Source organism: Emys orbicularis, chromosome 14 (genome assembly GCF_028017835.1).
Source record: "Emys orbicularis isolate rEmyOrb1 chromosome 14, rEmyOrb1.hap1, whole genome shotgun sequence".
NCBI classification, from domain to species: domain Eukaryota; kingdom Metazoa; phylum Chordata; order Testudines; family Emydidae; genus Emys; species Emys orbicularis.
In genome coordinates, this window is record NC_088696.1 from 32944033 (window position 1) to 32964331 (window position 20299).

At 43.8% G+C, this 20299-nt stretch overlaps 2 protein-coding genes across 3 annotated transcripts; both read right to left on the reverse strand.

The window, feature by feature from the left end:
* Positions 1 to 6441: 6441 nt before the first annotated feature.
* LOC135888717 (ferritin heavy chain A-like) lies at positions 6442 to 11691 on the reverse strand. Of its 2 annotated transcripts, none has more exons than XM_065416483.1 (4): positions 11590 to 11691; positions 8507 to 8653; positions 7744 to 7869; positions 6442 to 6597 (listed from the first exon to the last, which is right to left on the reverse strand). In XM_065416483.1, exons 1-4 carry the CDS (start codon positions 11689 to 11691, stop codon positions 6442 to 6444), a joined length of 531 nt encoding a protein of 176 aa, XP_065272555.1. The 2 variants fall into 2 exon arrangements, with proteins under 2 accessions (XP_065272555.1, XP_065272554.1); XM_065416482.1 differs by lacking the exon at positions 11590 to 11691 and adding an exon at positions 9415 to 9516.
* Positions 11692 to 14261: 2570 nt separating this feature from the next.
* Positions 14262 to 16628, reverse strand: LOC135889039 (ferritin heavy chain A-like). Its single transcript, XM_065416855.1, has 4 exons — positions 16521 to 16628; positions 15555 to 15701; positions 14937 to 15032; positions 14262 to 14417 (listed from the first exon to the last, which is right to left on the reverse strand). Exons 1-4 carry the CDS (start codon positions 16626 to 16628, stop codon positions 14262 to 14264), a joined length of 507 nt encoding a protein of 168 aa, XP_065272927.1.
* Positions 16629 to 20299: the final 3671 nt, after the last annotated feature.

Here is a 20299-nt window from a genome sequence, read left to right on the forward strand (position 1 = left end):
CAAACTGAAGCAAGAATAAGGCACAATGTGACATGCTAATGCATTTGTAAATATCAGGAGCTTAAGTAGAAGTGTAGTAACCACTGTGGCCATCTTGGTTCACATACTGAGGATTGAACTGGAGAACCTCCAGAACTTAAAAATTGAGCTACTACAGTTTGAGTTTAAAAGCTAAAGCTTTCTCAGTGAGGCTGTAACAGACTCATATCCTCTATGAAAGGGACACTGAGGCAGACCTATAACACACACTGACCCATGGGTTACATAGCTGTGTTTGTAGTTCTTGATATTACAGATGAGTTCTTCATAGGGTACGCTCTCTTTTTGGATTTTCTGATGGTAGCTGCAGAAACAGAAACATCCATGACCAATTTTCTAAGAACACCAGAAAATGGAGCTAATGGATCTATTGGAGAAAGGGCACTCCAATATATTTTTGCAAAAAAGGCACCAACTCAAGGAACACACATTTCATTTATAAAAACATGTGAATTATGCATATGATGGAGAAATTGTTCACCAGGGCACATGGTGCCATTGGATTCATTCTGCACTTGTAACTTCCTCAGCTCCCCACTATTTGATTTCCTTTCTCAGGAAATATCCCTTCACCCAATAAGTCCGGGCCTAGTTTTCAGGAACAAACTCTACAGAACTCAGTTAAACAATACAATTCAGACTTATATTTAATAGGTTATAGACTATGTAAAGTAAACAGGTGGGTGAAAAAACTCAGCTGCCTACACAACCCTCATTTCTCCCCCAACTCTTACATGTGCTTTGGGGTTGTGTGATTACATAAACCTTGAGTTTATGCCATCAGAGCCTCATAACTTCCACTTCCCTGGAGTTAATCATGGACTTCCCAGAGTTCCATCATGTGAGGAATTCTCCCATATGCAGTTAATAGTACTGGTCTTTCTATTAAGAGACCGGAATGTACAAGTTACTGTAATACTATGTTTGTTGATGTATGGCTTTGATACAAGCTGTTAGCAGAGGAGTTTTTTAGTCAGTGTAGTTCTCCTCAACAGCCTAAAGTGTCTTTAAATAGCTATTGAAGTTGAGCTGAGTTTGTTTTGTATCCTGAAAGATCTAACACAACAACCTCAATGTCCTTACTAAAGAGAGCACACCTGTATTCACTTACATGCTTACACCATTAAGAGCTACTAATCAGAGAGTACTAGCCCTAGCAAAACTTGTTATCCTCAACCAAACATCTTTACAAGAATTTTCTTTTTGTCACATGTCTACAATACATTGTACTCTCTATTTTAGAATACTGGAACCAATAAGGCCTTACCACTGACAAGTAGATATAGCTAGCATATAGCTCTAGGTTCACTATGTGATTAACAGCAGCCTCACTCTCAGAGTGAAAGTTCTGACACACCTGGGAGTCCATATCTCTGTCTAAAAAAATATAGGTATAAAATACTAACTTAGAGCCCGTTCTAACACTAATAAATGAAGAACACATCATCAGAATAAATGTAGATGCCTCTACCCTAGCACAGCTGGTACTACTACCATCCCCAACAAGGTGGGAGTGTGACGGGCAGCTACTGCTGCCCAATGGAAATATCCTTCTTCATCAATGCCACTCAGCATTGTGGGTGGGGCTATGACAGTATTTCCATCCAGGAAAAAAGGACTCCCCTGTATAGTTAACTTGTTACAATGATACTGCTGAGGAGAGAAGGACTGTATCAAGCAGAATGCTCTCTGGTTTCTTGTGTTTTTAATGCATTATGCATGTAATGATTACAAGTCACCTAATAAATGTGTCTGCCCACAGTGGTCTGCAATGAGGTAACTAAAATGTAGATCTTGGGAGCGTGTTTCTTGGAGCATGCATGGTGTTTTTTGTGGTATTTCCTAGGCATCCGTAGAGTTCCTCTGAATGGTTGTTAGTTCTGTGAAACTTTGCTTCCCTGTTACAGTGGAAGCTCTGGAGGCTCTTCTCTGTTAATTTAGCTTTCCCTACAGTAATGCCTCTTACACACTCATGCTCTGGGGTCATGGATGGTCCATAACCTGATGACAAGAGGGACAGTCTGCTGCTAGGATGTTAGCATACCAGAAAACTAGAGCGGAGATAAGTACTGGCATGACTCCTTAAATTCTCTAGTAACTAGGATGATGGTGGAGGAGACAGTTAGCAAGTGGCTTTAATCTTATCCTACTACTTGCAGGAGAGGCACATCTGATATGGCTGTGATGTTAGATATTACATTGGGAGTGGCCCATAGGAGTATTTAAGGTAAGTATGGGATAGGGGGAAGGTGCCAGATTGATAGCCATGACAGAAACCTTTATATACAGTTTTAATAGATACCACCCATCTGGGATATCAGGAGTTTGCTGGCACTAGCACCCAAAGACAGTGGGGAGGAAGGGGCCTTATCTTTCCAAATCTGAATGTTCAGATCCCCATAAGTGAGCACAAGCAACAACATGCATTTGTTCCAATCTGTGTCAATCACTTGAGCAAAAGCCTTTCAAGAATGTTTTCCTGGTTCCATCCATTTTTAATATGTCTTGGTTTCTGTTGGTTTACTGATTCTGTACAGTATGAGGATAGTAGATTAGCCAGGAGCCAGTGGGAATTATTTACATATATTGGCTGTATTTTTTAACCATTTCTGAAATAAGCATCTGCTTTCATGAAGTGAGTAATCTGAAGAACTAAAAAGACAGAAAGCTACAATATATATAATTTAGCATAGCAGAGAAAAATACGGTTTGATATTAGCATATACACTAGGCAAGGTCTGGCACTTGATCACCTTGTTCTCTGTAAGGTCCCAGAGCAGCAAACACGTATTGAACTTTACTAATCTGAGCAGTCCCAGTGAAAGCAATATAAGTTCTCCTGGTAGTAAAGTTAAGCACATACGTATGTCTTTGCAGATTGGAGCCTTCATCATAACTCATTAGAAAAAAAAAATCTGTGCTTTGGAGCTGAAAGTCTCCATCTTTAGTCTTAGCCCAAAAAGTAAGTTTCCAATCTCATGGAGGGAAGAAGAGTGGGGAGTTCAAGGAAAATGCTCATTTTCTTTGTATTATGGGAAATGGAATGAAAATTTAAAAATATACATGTAATATTAAAAAAGACCCAACTTTCAGACTTGGGTGCCTCAATTTTGCAACAAGCTCCATGCAGGAAGATCCCTGCCTCTACGCAGAACCTCATGGACGTCCATGGTGTTCTACATGGGTAAAAGGATTCACCAATGCAGGACTCGTTGCAGGAGTGGGAACTTAAATACATAAGTTGCCTGATATTCCAGGGTGCTGACCATCTACAACTTTCTTTGGCATCAAGTCAACTTGAGTCATGTACGATTGAAAAGTACACCCCTATGTTTTATAGATAATCATGGACCCAAGAAGAATTTTGCATTGAGCACACACATCCTCTTGAAACAGTTTAAACAACCTTCTGTCTCCGTATCCAGCACTGTGCTGGCTGTGGGTATACATTTAATCCAGGAAGACAACACGCACAACTATGATTTGATTGAAGTTCTACTTTGAAGATTTCTTTTGAAGATACAGAATATTAACTGAACAAAGTAAATGAAACCAGAACAGCCAAAGTGTGATCTAAAGGTTAATAGCAATAAATCATGTATTATCAAGAGATCAAACACTTTTATAGAATGCGGTCTTCCCTTTCTTAAAGTCAGTAAGGGATAGGATAGAAATAATTTAATATATAGGTGAAGTGAGTATGAAAAGCTAGCATGATTCAGTAAAGTTTTACAGTCCAGTTAATAAGGTTATTCCTTAAATTAACCCAACTGTGATTTTAGGTGGAATGGGGAATTTATGCATTATCTTCCAGCTTCTCCAATCCATGTCTCTTCACTCCACCCCATACTCTCAGCACATGGGGCTACAAAAATGGATTAACTTCTACCAATAAGAACTCTATTTCTGCTTATTGCAATAATTGCACTACTGCACACCGAATGGGGAAACAAGAAAGTAGCAGCGATGAACCAGGTTTGAGAGAATGAAACAATTAGACTAGGGATACTCCATGCCTGCCAAAAGCATGGTCCCAAGGACAATCAGTGCAGCTATTAGCTTCCCCAGGGTTATACTGAGCAAGAAGGTGCCTCTTACAGCTATGCCCTGTAGAATGTTCTCACTGCACAAAAAAATTTTTTAAAAAGCCACTCTTACTTTATTTCATGAAAGCAAATGACCCGCACCCTCTAACCTACAGAAACCAGAGGCAGGGCCAGCGCGGGGGGGGGGAGGGCGGCCGGAGCCCCAGCCGGGGCTCCGCTCTCCCTGGCGGCCGGGGGGAGAGGGCGGCTGGAGCCCTGGGAGGAGGGCGGAGTGCCCGGCCGGGGCTCCGCTCTCCCCGGCGGACAGAGCGCCGGGGCTCGCCGCCCTCTCCCCGGCGCTCTGGCCGCCGGGGAGAGCGGAGCCCCGGCCGGGCACTCCGCCCTCCTCCCAGGGCTCCAGCCGCCCTCTCCCCCCGGCCGCCAGGGAGAGCGGAGCCCCGGCCGCCCTCCGCCCCCCCCCCCCCCCCCCCGGGCTCCGCTCTCGCCGGCGGCCGGAGCGCTGCGCCGCCGCCCCCCTCCAGGTGCCGCCCCAAGCACAAGCTTGGTGGGCTGATGCCTGGAGCCGGCCCTGACCAGAGGGAATTGTTCCTGCAGAAAGGCTCCTGCTCTCATCCTCACAGCAGAAGAGAGGCCTCACATGTGTTACTGTTAATTAACAAGCTTTTATTCCAAAGTATGGTTGTTCATTTAGAAGAGGGTGGAAATAGGTCTCATCCTACCCAGGAGCGCATGTAAGGATGGTGGCCTAGTGTGGAAGGAAAGTGAGGGGGTAGAGCCCTGGAGCAGGAGAGAGACTGCCCCAGGGCAAGAATTGTAGTTCCTACTACCACAAGCCTGTGCTGCAGTTAGATGAGAGTCTCCCCCTTCTCTTTGAGTCAGGCTCTCTCAGTGAAAATGAGCCCCATCCTGCTGTGGATTCCAGAACAATTCTCTCCTGCCAAGGCTCAGCACCTCCCTTTGCTGCTAGGCCGGTCAGGTTTAGAACTCCTTTGGAGGCAATGGGTCTCAACCCACCACTCCACTGAGTCAGATTCCAAGAGAAGGAACCATTGTGATCATCGTCTTCTACAGAGCGTCAGAGTAAAGCCCAAGAATTTACCCAAATGCCTGCTGCATCTCTTTTTTCAGAGAAAGATCCAATATCTTTTAGAAGTTGTCAGTGATGGAGAACACACCACAACCCTTGTTAAGTTGTTCAAGGGTTAGTTATGGTCACCATTATAAGTGTACACCTTATTTCCTGTTTGAAGTGGTCTAGCTTCAACTTTCAGCCATTGCTGTGCCTTCTAGAGGTATTGTTCCAGCACCCACCCCTTCCTGCATTTGTCTTTTAGGGTAGGAGTAGAGCGGAGTAACAGCCACAGCTAGAAGCGGCTTCACTTTGGTGCAGGTGCCCAGTAGGTGAGGTGGTCCTACACTAGAACACACCCTTTTAATGCATAGTTGAGCAGGGAACATAGGTTTCCACCAGCCTATCCTGGTCAGATAACCAGAGGCTGTTGGAGTGTTCCATCTAAAAATCAGAAGGGGGCATGTGTCCCTTCTTGGCATATAACTCGCTGTGCTATTCCAATCCAACCCTGATACAGGGCCTCTCAAACACGACCTGCCAAACTCTGGTTTTATATGGCAGACACCAGCTAAAGTAAGTGCTACAAGAGTCTGCAAGGAATCTTGTCTTCCCTCCCTCATCCCCATTTGACTTGGGTTTGTTTTTTCCTGACACTCCCTTTAAGAGATCATAAGGGACAAACCCTGTATGTTTAAGGTCTCTTGATTCCCGGAAGCAGTTGGATTAGTACTAGTTCTCTGGGGGGAAGACTCTTCCCCTTCATTTGGGAGAGCTGTGCTGAATGTTGCCATTTGTAATCTGAGCTCCCAGAATTCACCAAACTGATGTAGGAGCACTAAGTGCACTATTTCTCCATCCCATTTTCTGCTGCCACCACTATCCATAGCCAGTCCCACTCTTGTCATTTACATTCCTATTGCTGGCTGATCCAATGAATACTATATTTGTAGGGATTCCTCCTGAACTGTGTACAAGGAGATCTGCTGAAAGAGTTAGATTTTAGCCAGAATAGATATGTGTGTGGAGGAAGACTAGCATGAATAAACTCCTCATAGAGCCACATCTGTTGCTGTATAGAAGGTTAGTTGAATTTCACTGTCCCTCGTTATCCTCATGACATTATGCCCTCCCATGCTTTGTTCCAATACAGTTTAGAGGCATTATATATTTTATATAACACACACACACCAGTGAATGCCACGTTACAGCCAAAACAGCTTTCATTCTTCTTTATTTTGAGCTCAGGCAAGACATTCCTTCTAAACACAAGAACCTGTACTGCATTCAGCTGCTCTCCCCCAGGGTGTGCTTGTCAAACAGGTACTCTCCCATGCCATTCTGGGGTACTCCCAGGCACTTCAGGTTGGTGACATGGTCTCCCAGCTGCTTGATGGTCTTCACCTGCTCCTCAAGGTACTCAGACTCCAGGAAGTCATAGAGCTAGGGGGAAAGACAGAAGTAAAGTGAAGGTGGATTGTTCCAATCCTATAAAAATGGAGATAGCACATTTGTCTCAACAAGTCAATATTGCAAGACTCCATGGTCCACCGGGGGCCTGGAAAGGAAGGCAGCATGGAGCCCCCATTGGTGACCCTGCTCAAAGCTGAAGTTTGCAAAGCATGGACAAAAGAAATCAGTTCCCACCACATTTCAGGGGACAATGTAAAGTTGCTCACTCAACAGCACCTGATCTGCAATGGGCAAGCACCAAAAATGAGGGACCCACACCAGAGTTTTAACAAGCCTCATTCTACCATCAGTTAGCATGGAGGAGTATTGTAAGCAAGACATGAGAAATAATTCTTCCATTCTACTCTGTACTGATTAGGCCTCAACTGGAGTATTGTGTCCAGCTCTGGCTGCCACATTCCAGGAAAGATGTGGACAAATTGGAGAAAGTCCAGAGAAGAGCAACAAAAATGATTAAAGGTCTAGAAAACATGACCATTTTTCAGTCTGGAGAGAAGACCGAGAGGGGACAACCATTTTCAATTACATAAAAGGTTGTTACAAGAAGGGAGAAAAATTGTTCTCCTTAACCTCTGAGGATAGGACAAGAAGCAATGGGCTCAAATTGCAGCAAGGGAGGTTTAGGTTGGACATTAGGAAAAACTTCTTAACTGTCAGGGTGATTAAGCACTGGAATAAGTTGCCCTAGGGAGGTTGTGGAATCTCCATTGTCCAACCTGCTCTTAAAAATCCCTGAACACCAGTCAGGGATGGTCTAGAATGAGACTACTTAGTCCTGCCTTGAGTGCAGGGGACTGGACTAGATGACCTCAAGGTCCCTTCCAATTCGATGATCAGTAAAGGAATTCCCATCAGTACTGCAAGTCAGAAAGGCTACTGTGAAGTCACCTCATGCACATGGCATGAAACTGCACAAGACTTTCCCACCCAAACAGGTAAGGTAAGAGGGCAAGAGAAGAGCCAGTGGTTCAAATCTCTCTTCTGATCCAAATACCTGCATTTCCTTGTGCTTTATTTCTATTGTGGCAACACCTAATGACACAACCAGGGAGCAGGTGCCCACTGTACAAAGAGCATGCACCCATGGTCTCAATTTAAGATTAAGCTAGTACTCACATGGGGGTCATTCTTCTCAGTAGCCAGCTTGTGCAGGTCCAGCAGGGCCTGGTTCAGAGTCTTCTCCAGCTGCAGGGCACATTGCAGGGCCTCCAGGCTGTTTCCCCACTCATCCCGCTCTGGTTTCTGTCAAGGCAGACCACCATTAAAAGAAAAAAAAAAAAAGAAAGAAAAAACCCACCACACACAACATCCCCACCTGTCTCATTTATGAGCCACAGATAGCAGGCTCCTTTTACAATACACTGCACCATTTCTGAAGATGAAACAAGCTATTTTATCCTTTTTAATTCTATGAGCTACTCCATTTAGTTAGCATGTCATGGGGGGGGGGGGGGGGGGGAGAAGAGAAGGTAAGCCAAACTCAGGGACAAGACTACTGTAGAATGCTCTATCAATGCTGCTTACTCCTGATCTACCACCTCCCCAATTGTACTACCTAGTACTCTGACACTCCCTACCTCTGCCTTCATCACCATAGTTCACAGTGCAAGAAGTTTTACTCCAGGGGATTGGGAGCCTCAAGAGGGCTTAGAATTCAACTCCCCTCAGATGTTAAAACAAAAAACAAAAAACAAAAAAACCACACACCACACACACCACACAAACACACCACATGGTTGCACAAATAAAGGTTAGCAGTCCTGTAGAAGAGCAAATTGACTACAAACCCATTTGCCACTAGTAACATGCAGAATAAAACTCTAGAGCCAGGGTCATTTCATCAGCTGCTCTCTGGGTACTCACGGAAATATTTATTCACCTGGATATCCTGCAAGATAACTTGTCCCCCTCGCTTGTTCTGGTAGGTCAGGAACTTCTCTGCATGCTCCCTCTCCTCATGGGACTGCTCCTTGAGGAACTTTGCTACATGTCTGAGGGCTACATCATCACGATCAAAGTAGTAGGACTAGAGAAAGTAATGCAGAGGATATTTTCCTTCCAGTGTCTCAACTCTTTGTGAGTAGTTATAGGAGGAGGAATCTTGTCTGAATCTCTATATCACCACCCACTGCCCCAGAAACAGTTACAAGATTCCAAATCAGTCTGTAATAGCAATTAACCTCCCTCACACCTCCTACAACCTATAGAAAGGTGTTAGGCCTTTGAATCTTAACAGTTACACCCATCTTTTATGTAGATTAACAGCTGCACATGACACACTGTTGTGATACAGCACTTTGCCCTATGAGCTAAAAATTGTGCTACATGTTCTGCTGACATCAAAAACTTATGTTCATTATTAAGGTGGTTTATAGCATCAATTGAGTTGTCCCATTCCCTCATCCTCTTTCATTTATCCACTACTTGCACCAAGGTTTCTTTACTGTTGGTTTCAGCATTCTGGAGTTATCCAAAAGTTGATAGAAGAAGAAATAGCTGCCCAGAATTTTTAAAAAAAGGGACAATAATAGTCCTCACCCCTCATGAAAAAGGAAGGTTGCTCACAATAAGATAAATACCTTGATATGTTTTGCTGCTAAGGCAATCAGAGGTTAGTAACCTTGACATTTCAATTGCCATTAGGTTTGAGGGAATCACATTGTGAAATATACCCTCATTTCAAAACCACCAGCACATCAGGAAACATGCTTCTCCAATAAGTTATGGCTACAAGATTAGCCCTGTTCAAGACAAAATTTTATATGATTTTAAGACAAAGCTACTCACCATAGACAGGTAGACATAGCTAGCATACAGCTCCATATTCACCATGCGGTTCACAGCAACCTCACAGTCAGCATGGAAGTTCTGACGCACCTGGGACTCCATTTCCTTACCTCTAAGGTTTAGGTATAAAACACCAACAGACACTTACAACTGAAAGAGACTCTACACAACCACTATTGAAGCAAGAGCTCACCCACACAAGGATATAAAAGCCTGTCTTAGAGCACTTGGTATTAGTACAGTTCTGAGAAGGACAAAAGTATGACTGACAAGCTGCTGCCATCCAATGGGAATTGCCTTTCTCACCAAGAAACCAATCAGCATTGTGGGTGGGGCTATTACTTAATTTCTACAGGTGAAAGAGGTTATTAGCCATAAGAAACACCTCAACAGTTGTTATGAAACCCTTGAAAAGCAGAGAGCAATGGACACTCCTAGAACAGCCCAATTGGCCTGTTTCTTTATTGAGAAAAATGTGGCTCACTAAGCATCACTTTTATAGGACTCAACAATGCCAATTTCCCATTTTGCCCTAAATGGGAAGATGGTTACAGAATGGAGAATTTGAGAGACTATTACCTGAGATCCACCCATCTTAACATTGTGTGCAATATTTTCTTAGGTCTATCAGGGCCTATATATAAACTCTTTGAGCTCAGGAAGTACGGGTTGCTATTGCTTGTTATATCAAGAGCTCTGGAGTTCCCACTGTGGCATCATGATCTGTCCACATAGCCCAAAGTCGTGTCATAGTAAATACTGCTGCAAGGACAGAAAGGGGGCATCTGAGCGAAAGGAAAAAAGATTTTCAGGGACCAGGGGAATACAAGAGGGAATCAAGGATACAGACACAAAAAGCATCTCTGGGAAAATGATAACATCATGAAGACAGGATGGGACCAATATGTAGAGAGGGGTGTGGTTTGGGGCATTTGGCTCAAGTAAGCCCAGCCTGTAGGGTTTCTTACAGGTCCATGTTGGCACTAACAGTCCAGTAGCAGAACCTACTGCCCAGATATACATCTTGAGGTAGGACTGACCTAGCTCCAAGCAACCTCATCTCCTTTTTGACTGCTGTAATGGTAGGATCTTTATTAAAAACACACTATAGTCATAATCCAATATGCAGCAGCTTACACTACTGTTAGCACAGTATTTTGGATCCTTACTCTGGAGTGCAGGGATATCTTTTTGGAAGCGGATGGCTATACCCTCCCCTAGCTAGTTATTCATGATGCTTCCTTTCCTGAAATCTTCACCTGCAGAATTCCTCATTCATCCCCAGTTACTTTTAAAAAAAAAAAAAATTAAATTAATGGAGATCTCCTATCTCCTAGAACTGGAAGGGACCTTGAAAGGTCATCGAGTCCAGCCCCCTGCCTTCACTAGCAGGACCAAGTACTGATTTTGCCCCAGATCCTGAAGGGGCCCCCTCAAGGATTGAACTCACAATCCTGGGTTTAGCAGGCCAATGCTCAAACTACTGAGCGCTCTTGTATGTAACGTTTGGCATTTTGAGCCATATTCCAAGCTCAGCTACACCATTTATTTGATTTAAGTTACACTACAGATACAGTAACTGAGCTCAGATTTTTGAGCTACTGTCTGAATCCCCCAGCATCTTTTTAAAAAAACTTCACCTCAAACAGACATTTGCCTGCTGGATATTAAACAAAAATCCAGAGATACCTTTTTGGAACTCAGAGTTGCCCCAGTGCTACCTAAGTAGCCAAAATGTGTCCTGCCTTCCATTAATTCTTGTGCCAAAAGTGGCTGCATCCGACAAGTGATGTATGCATGTACGTTTTGGAAACACTCGAATGGCATGACAGAACTGGCCCTCTATTTGCTTAACTATCCAGAGTTTCACATTTCTTTACCATAACTACAGTAAAGCAATATTATAGTTAACATCCTACAGTCCACAGTCAGCATAATCATGTGTTTTTCTGCATAGCAACAAGGCAACTTTTTGTCCATTTATCACAAAGGCAGCATTAGGATGGCTTTACATCCTACTACTACAGCTACTTGGAAAAGGTACTCAAGGGATTCAACCCAGATAATAAGAGAAACCTCAAACTTATTTTAGTATAAGGACATGAATCCCCCTAATGCAAAAATCACACCCAGTCCTGGATACACAAAAACACTAGAGAAGAGAGAAACACTCACCAGGGACAGATAGACATAGCTAGCATACAACTCCAGGTTCACCATGAGGTTCACAGCAGCCTCACACTCAGCATGGAAGTTCTGGCGCACTTGAGACTCCATTCCTCTCTTTGTGAGGTTTAGCAGTAAACTAACTCTGGAATCAAGACCACCACCTAGGCCTTCACAGTTGCTATTAATTCCCTTCTGAGTCACACCTGGGTGTGATTGGCAGCTGTTGCTGCCCAATGGAAATCTCATTCGCATCAAGGAACCAATGAGCATCCAGGGTGGGGCTGTTCCTCACTTCCCACAGATGAAGGGGTGATTCAGTAATATGACTTGACCTGTTACCATGACCACCCCTTTGGTGTATGGCAGCCAGACACAGAGTGACAGGCTCAGCAAATAAATCCAATAACACCCTGTGGGGAAGGAAAGGACAGAGGTGTTAGGGGGTGTCCGGAGGAATGTTTATATAGGTGCTGAGTCACTATGATAATAGAGGCTATATAAATGCCCATACAGAATAGATACACATGAGATTAGATATATGTTCCTTGGACTGTACATGGCTTCCCATTTCTTGTGACATTTCCCAAGGAACACCAAAGCCTCTCAGGTATCTGAAATGTTCCTTAATGCAACTCCCTGTTCTGTTCTATGGAGAACTCTGAAATCCCCTCTCTGTTCAGATCTGTCTCTAGTAGGCTGCGGTTTCTCACAGGAGAGACTGTGGTAGGAAAGTGCAAAGGCTGGAGCATCACAATGGAGTGTAAACGGGGATTGCGCCTTCCCTCATATTTGTGCAGCACCCAGCTCGTTATGGGCACTACAAAGGAAAAAATAACAACAGCAAAAGTACAACCGGGAGAGGACAGCTCAAGCAGTGCAGTGGAGACCTAACGGAACTGGAGGGACACAAGGGGAGCCCCGGGGATATGGATTGGAGCAGCCAGCATATGTGAAAATGGCAATGATTCCAACAAGAACAGCCATCTAACTATTCTTGTGGCAATGCAAAAACAGAATATCCTGCATCCCACTTGTTTTGCAGAGGTCTGTTCCTCCTGGCTAATGTCAATGCAGCAAGTCTGTCTGACAGAGCATTGCAAGAAGTGACTGAATACTCAGAAACCCAACTACAGGCAAAGGTGCTGGAACTAGGGGTCCTGCCGCACCCCCCGGCTTGAAGTGGTTTCCATCATATACAGAGTTTACAGTTTGGTTCAATGGCTCTCAGTACCCCCACTATGAAACTTATTCCACTCCCCCTGGCTGCAGGATCCAGTTTTCCCTCAAAGGGTCACAAGTTCAGAGACACTGGGAAATCCCTCTCTCTGCCATCCATATTTCTTAACCACAAAATTTAAAAACAAAATGAAGCACACACTGATAGGTCTTCTCTTCCATTCATTCCTAGGAAGCAGCTCTTAGCATCAGGAATGTATCCTGCTGCATACCAGAGCCACATCAGAGAAGAAAGTGACAGATGACCCTTTGAATAATGCATGCAGCGGAGGGATGTGGGAGTCAAAGAATGGAGTTTCTGAATTGTCTGTAAGGGCAATACTCCATTTACATAGAATATCTCACATATTAAGCCGTCTTGGAAATCTGTTCCTCCCAAATTAAACATAGATTTAAAGCAGGATTCCCTTTGTAAACAACTTCAAAGAGACTGGGAGTCACAAAATGTACCTTGACACTGAACAATGAGTTGTAGAAAATCAGTGACCTTGAACACTGGTGCTGGTACCGGATCTCACACGGGGGGTAGGGGGGCAGCAGAAAAGGCAAAGAGCAACACTGACAGCAGCTTCGCCCTGCTACTCTTCCAGTTATCACTATGCTAGAATATGAGACGACACAGAGCCCAGCTTTCAATAACCGTGTGTTTATTGACAGCCTCATGTGTCGATGTAGCTCTCTGGTGCTGTGTTACTCCATGCAGGATATTTGAGGACAAACAGGTTTCAAGCTGTCACCTTCTTTAAATCTTCAATTGCACCTTCTGTAAACCAAATGGCATCAGCCCCATCTCAGGAGAAGAGAGGGTGCTCTGCCTCTCTTTTATCATACACACACACACACAACCAGAGCAGTATCCAGTTATCCCACTCCACTCTCTCAGCTAGCTCGTGATGGACGATGATTTTTGTCATCCTCACAAGGGCCGATCATCCTTCAAAGGCATTGACTGTGGAGCAGCAGGCTTATAGCTATAACGGACATGGGTAGAGGAAATACACCTATGGCAGCAGGTGAATATCCTGAATAGAGATAGTCCTTATCCCTCTTTGTGGGGCAATAGTGGCCTCAAACTACATGTTAAATGGGACACGTGCCTGTTGTGGGATGCGGCTGCCATTTATGCACATAGGGTCACTTCAGTATGATTTGATATTAACACTAGCAGCTGAACAAGTCTTCAGCTGTGACCAAGAAAGCGTGGGCTTGCAGCAAACCAGGCATAGACAACAGCCATCCATCCATAATGTGGCATACAGTCATTTCTGCCAGTCCCTGTTGCCAGGGGCTCACAACAGGGATGAGTTTAATTAGAGCACCCTGTAAGCAAAGTCAGACGCGCCACAAATGAGCACCATATTTTATTCTCATACATTGCAAATAAGGCAATACAACTATGCACTGGTGAGCCAGTACAGTGGACTGGTTCTACACCATGAAGTTCAGCTGCTCTCCCCCAGGGTGAGCTTGTCAAACAGGTACTCTCCCATGCCGTTCTGGGGCACTCCCAGGCACTTCAGGTTGGTGAGGTGGTCTCCCAGCTGCTTGATGCCCTTCACCTGCTCCTCCAGATACTCAGACTCCAGGAAGTCACAAAGCTGCAGGAGGATTACAAATAGGAGTTAGAAGCACAGATTTTTGGCCATTGCAGGTACTCATTAAATGGCATTATCTTGTGAGGGGACCTCAAGTTTGAGAGACGAACAAGTCTGTCGTTAGAGCTCTCTTACTGTCTACAAAGAAGCTAGTCTGGATCATGTCCCTAGCAATGGGGGCTGTATGAATTTTGGAAGGTGCCCCATCAGTGCATGAGAAGCTGTCCAGTTTCCTTAAGGAGCTGCAGCACAGGGCATGACATATAGGTATATGACTACACCATATGAAAGGAGACTGGACTCTTCCTCTCCATCATCTTTATAATAGAAATATTCACCCTTCCACCACACCTTGAGAAAGGAGGCTTGGGAAATAGGTTCCAACACTTGCCTTTTGGAAGGTCTGCCCTACATAGGTCCCTCTATGGTCTATGTTGCTTCCCAAATCTACCCCAGTTGTCTTTTCTGAACCACTGTAGGGAAAGGCAGCTGTTTTCCCCTTCTTAGTCCCAGTTCACTTACATGGGGATCATTCTTCTCAGTAGCCAGGGCCTGGTTCAGAGTCTTCTCCAGCTGCAGGGCCTCCCGGCTGATTCCCCACTCATCCTTCTCTGGCTTCTGTGCCAGAGAACAGATTCACATCCTGCAGTGAGATACTCTCGCCTTGCTTCTCAGCAACAGCATTTTCATTTACAAAGCACAAGTTTTCCATTCCCTGGAAGCTGCATTTATTTCACTTTTCTTTCCTCATTACAGGGGAAGATAATGCAGGTAGGTGCAGGGAAATAGTAAAAGAGAAAAAAAGTTTCTCCTGGCCCCTCAAGTTTGGTCAGAGCTCATGTACACCTGCCAATATTAGTCATTTGAAGCTCTAGTCACTGAATAATGGCCAATGCTACACCAGCTGTTGCAGCCCTAGCCTTTCAAAAGACAATGTCCTATGTTATTTGTTATCCTTTTCTTTTTATGCTAACTGAGACCTCTTCCGTCACTGAGAGGCCTATGGCTGATTATGTGGAGATGACTTTTTGTGGCAAGGCCAGCATACCATGTTCTGTGCTAGTCCCCTATTACTTAGCCCCTTTCCCTGGGGAGTTCAGACAAGCAGTTCCATTCTTGGATACAGAAATTCTCTCCCACCTGGATGTCCTGAAGGACAATACGCCCCCCTCGCTTGTTCTGATATGTCAGGAACTTCTCTGCATGCTCCCTTTCCTCCTGGGACTGCTCCTTCAGAACCTGGAGCATGTGCCTCAGGGCAACATCATCACGGTCGAAGTAGTGGGACTGGGGAGAAGAAGAAGATATTAACAAAGACCTTTGTCATGTGATGTCAGATATCCATGGAAAATTTTCCTTCTAATACACAAAGGGGAACTTGACTCTAAGGAAAGTTATTCCCAATTAAATCCACACAACCTAACCCATCATACTTCTGATGTTGCTACTAACATGAACCTCACACAGAAGGGCTTTTGAGTGCCTGAATTTGACAATCTTCTACACCCAACAGGTACACTTCATAGCTTTCCTTGGGAAGCAAAGTATTTATCAGTGCAAAGAATATGCTACTTGAGTTAGTTAACTCCCCCCATAGCCAAATTATTTTGTTTTATAGAAGCTGAGATAACCCTAATTAGTTATTTAGGGGTCAGAAATTCCCACACATAGCTTCGCATACCTATACTCAGCATAGTTAGTTGCCATACCAGTCCAAAAGAGGATTTAATATTACTAGAGCAACCCTTTTAACTGAAATATTTAAATAGTTAAAGGGGGTCAGGGAGAAGGCCACATTTTTAACATGAATCCCAGTAACTGAAGTCAGCTTTGGAAAGAGAGATTCTATGAACATAAAGCTCAATGCATTCCAGTAAGCTGTTCTTTTAACCCCAACCCAAGACATTTGGAACTGACTGCAAGAGAGCTTTCAAGAAGAAGATGAGGCATTTAGCAGGATGCCAAGTGGTTCTACTATTCAATGTAAAAACTGATAAGTTACATCTTTTAAAAATATAGACTAGTTATTAACTTTTAAAGAAATGGCTTCATATGTCTCTCAAGAACATTTCTGTCTGCTTCCTTTTCTCTGAAAGGAGAATAAACACTCAGCATAGACAAATAGACACCACTGGCATACAGCTCCAGGTTCACCATACAGGTCACACCAGCCTCACACTCAGCAGGGAAGTTCTGGCGCACCTGGGACTCCATTCCTTCATAAAATAGAAACTTTAGCAGTAAACTAAATCTTAAGCTAACTTCCAGTCAAACACTCTTATACAAAATCTCACAAGTCACCAACACCACAAAGCCTCTGCTTCCACAGCAGGTTTTAATAGTGTTCAAAGCCAGCTGTGGGTGTGGTTCACTGCTATTGCTGGCCTAAGAATCAGTAAGGAGTGTGGGTTGGGCTGTTTCTCAATTTCCACAGGTAACATGACATGGCCTATTACCACATTTAACACAGACGGGGGGAACAAATGAGCACAGTTCAGCAGATGAATCTAATTTCTCACAAGGCTTTGTGAGCAAGGGAAGGAGTAGTAATGGCATGTTTGAGGGAATAGGTTGAGACCCTATGATGATTAGATTAGATAAAATGCTCTCAGGAGTGTCCCTCTTTCCTATGCCATCTCCAAAGGGAGGCAAGGGTCCTTTCGTTTTCTGAAATGCTGCCTAACACAGCTGCTGTTACATCAAGAACATTTGAAATGGGGAAGCACCAGTGAGCAGGAGTGTTTCTAGGGGAGTCCCACAGGGCAGCTGTTTTGATCCTATGCTATCTGACATTTTGAGGAAAGACCTGGAAGAAAACATGAAAACATCACGGATAAAGTTCGTAGATGACATAGAAATTGTGGGAATGGTGACTAATGAAGAGGTCACTAATACAGAATGATCAAGATCTCTTGGTAAACTGGGTGCAAGAAAAAATGTATTTTCATAGGGCTAAATGCAAATGTATACATCTGGGAACAAAGAATGTAGGCCATACTTACAGGATGGGAGACTCTAGCTTGGGAAGCAGTGACTCTGAAAAAGAGTTTGGGGTCATAGCAGATAATCACCTGAACATGAACTCCCAGTACAATGCTGTGGCCAAAAGTGCTAATGCGATCCTTGGAGGCATAAACAGGGGAATCTCAGGAAATAGTAGAGTGGTTGTTTTACCTCTGTGTTTGGCACTGGTGCAGTCACTGCTGGAATACTTTGTCCAATTCTGGTGTCCATAAGTCAAGAGGGATGTTGGAAAAATTGGGGAGGGTTCAGAGAAGAGCCACATGAATCATTAAAAGCCTGCCTTATAGTGATAGACTTAAAGAGCTCAGTCTATTTAGCTTTACAAAGAGAAGTTAAAAGGGTGACTTGATTACAGTTTATAAGTACCAGAGAAAGGTGTAGACATTTCTAGCAGAGAAAGGTCTGACATGATCCAGTGGCTGGAAGTTGAAACTAGACAAATTCAGACTGGAAATAAGGTGTACATTTTTAACAGTGAGAGTAATTAACCATTGGAACAATTTACAAAAGGTAGTGGTGGATTTTCCTCACTGACAGTTTTTAAATCAAGATTGGATGGTTTTCTAAAAGATGTGCTCTAGGAATTATTCTGAGGAAGTCCCATGGCCCGTGTTATACAGGAGGTCAAGCTCACTGAACACAGTAGTACATTCTGGCCTTGGGATCTATGCATCTATAAATCCCCTCTCTTCAGATGCCTGGAAAGGACCTCGAGGTTTGACATAGAAGAGACTGGGAAAAAGTCAAGAGCAGAAGGGACACAGTTCAGTATTAACTCTTTGCAGCAGGAGATGGGCTTTTTGTTATATTTGTACAGCACCTAGCACATTGTGAGCACAACAATAATAACAAACAAGAAATAAACAAACAAAAATAGAACATGGAGAACAGGGAAAACTAGAAACTCCAGAGGCCTAAGTGGAGAGGGAAGGACTTGATAGCAATAAACAGCAGCACAGGCCTAGGAATATTGGCAGTGGTGGTCACAGGAACAGCAAGCAACATTTGTGGCAAGGGTAAAACCAAACCTGATGCATCCTATTGCACTTGAAGGAGTCAGTAGATAATTAGAGTGTGTTTTCCATTATTAAATTTCATGCTGGGGCCAGAAGATGAAATAGGGGAGTGTGTTTTAAAAAACAGGCAAAAGTCCCATGACCCACATGCAATGATTTCTCACATTTTTTTTTTCCAGTGAAAGGCAATGCCTTGCTACCATTCTTATTCAAAACATTTTATGGGTGCACCTTCAAAAATGTCATGTACTGATGGCACCTGGCCTCTGTCAGTGCAGTCTGTGTGGGAGTGAATGAATTTTAAGAAACACAGTGACCGGAGCCATTGTCCCTCTGGATGTCACACTGAGTTCTTCTCTGCCTTCCACGCCTAAAAAAAACCAACAGGTTTTAGCATGTAGAGGGAAAAGCCTGATCCTGGTTCCTTCCACAATCACACCAGAGGGTAAAAATGAAAGGAATTCTCCCCACTTCCCTTGGTGATCTCATGCACAGTGGAAGTGGGTAAATCAATTAATGAATTTCCTTAATAGCCTATAATAGAACAGTCCTTCTCAGCCAATATTCAACCAGCTTGAAGATCTGCATTCCACATTTTTATTATGGGCAAAGCTAATTCAAAGGGATCAGGATCACAATGTTGCAAAACAACATCCAAATACACCTGAGCAACCAAATTTCTGCCAATCTGTTATTTATCACCTGCAGCTCTGCTGCTGGAGCAAAGATTCCTGGGCAGCCCAAACTGTCTTAACTAGCCTCTCCTGTGAAGGACAGTGATGGGGAAGGGAAGGGAAAGGAACAAAACTGGCAACATCTTGATTACCAGCATTGGATCAGCCCCCCACATAGGTGGCACTAAACCCTTATGAAGCGTTACACAATAGAAAATAGAATTTTTTTAAAAGGTTTCTTGTTAGTATCTATATGTCAGTGAGTTTAGCTCTCTTCCTTCCAAGGAAATAAAAGACAAGGAAGCCATGGCATTTACCCCGTGTCAACAGTGACCGGAGCAAAGTAGCTACTACAAGCCAAGATCACTAATCTTTCATACTGATGCCTTAAACACAGTTACTCGACTATTTCTCACCACCTATATGGTGCCTTTTTAGACAGGAGAACTCAATGCTAAGAGAACATTGCAGAGATTATCTTTGAACACATTCAGCCTGGCGTGGCACCTGACTTCATTCTCAAGGAGCTCTGCAACCATGGTTCTCATAAATCCAATGCCAGAGCCCTGTCAATGGGAGGGATACCACTGTGCTTATGAAAGGTTCCTCCCCTCCCTTCAACTACAGCTTTCTAGGTAGCTTCTGACAAAACAGTATCTCTGCCCATTGCAAACTGCTGCCTATAGAAGTCAGAAGAACAGTCCTCTTGTGACAGATTACCTGGAAAGCTCTATTTGAGAGGCACTAGACTACTTGCAAGGGCAAGCTAGTACAGGGCATCATTCTGCTTAATCAGAATCTTAGAGGGAAGAGATTTTCACCCACTACCTGCAGTGATGGGGCAGGGAAGGGGGAGGAAAAGAGAGAATCTCACTGGTGTGGAAATACTGCCTGGAGAGCCAACAGTATGGCAAACTTGAGTGGAAGATAGAGATAGGTTGGTTAAGTGACTATAAGAAAATAAGCTCATTTGTACGTGCAGTAGTTTCTGAACTGGTTTAGGGTAGTGGTTGAGGGATAAGACAGGAAGTGATTGAGCCTTCAACTATGATTGAGTGTTATGTTTCAGATTCCTGCTGAAGTGGGTATAGTCAAGAAGCATATGCATGTTATTAATGTGCAGTAGTTAGAGCACTAACAGTATTTTGAGTTCTATTGCCTGTGAGTACAG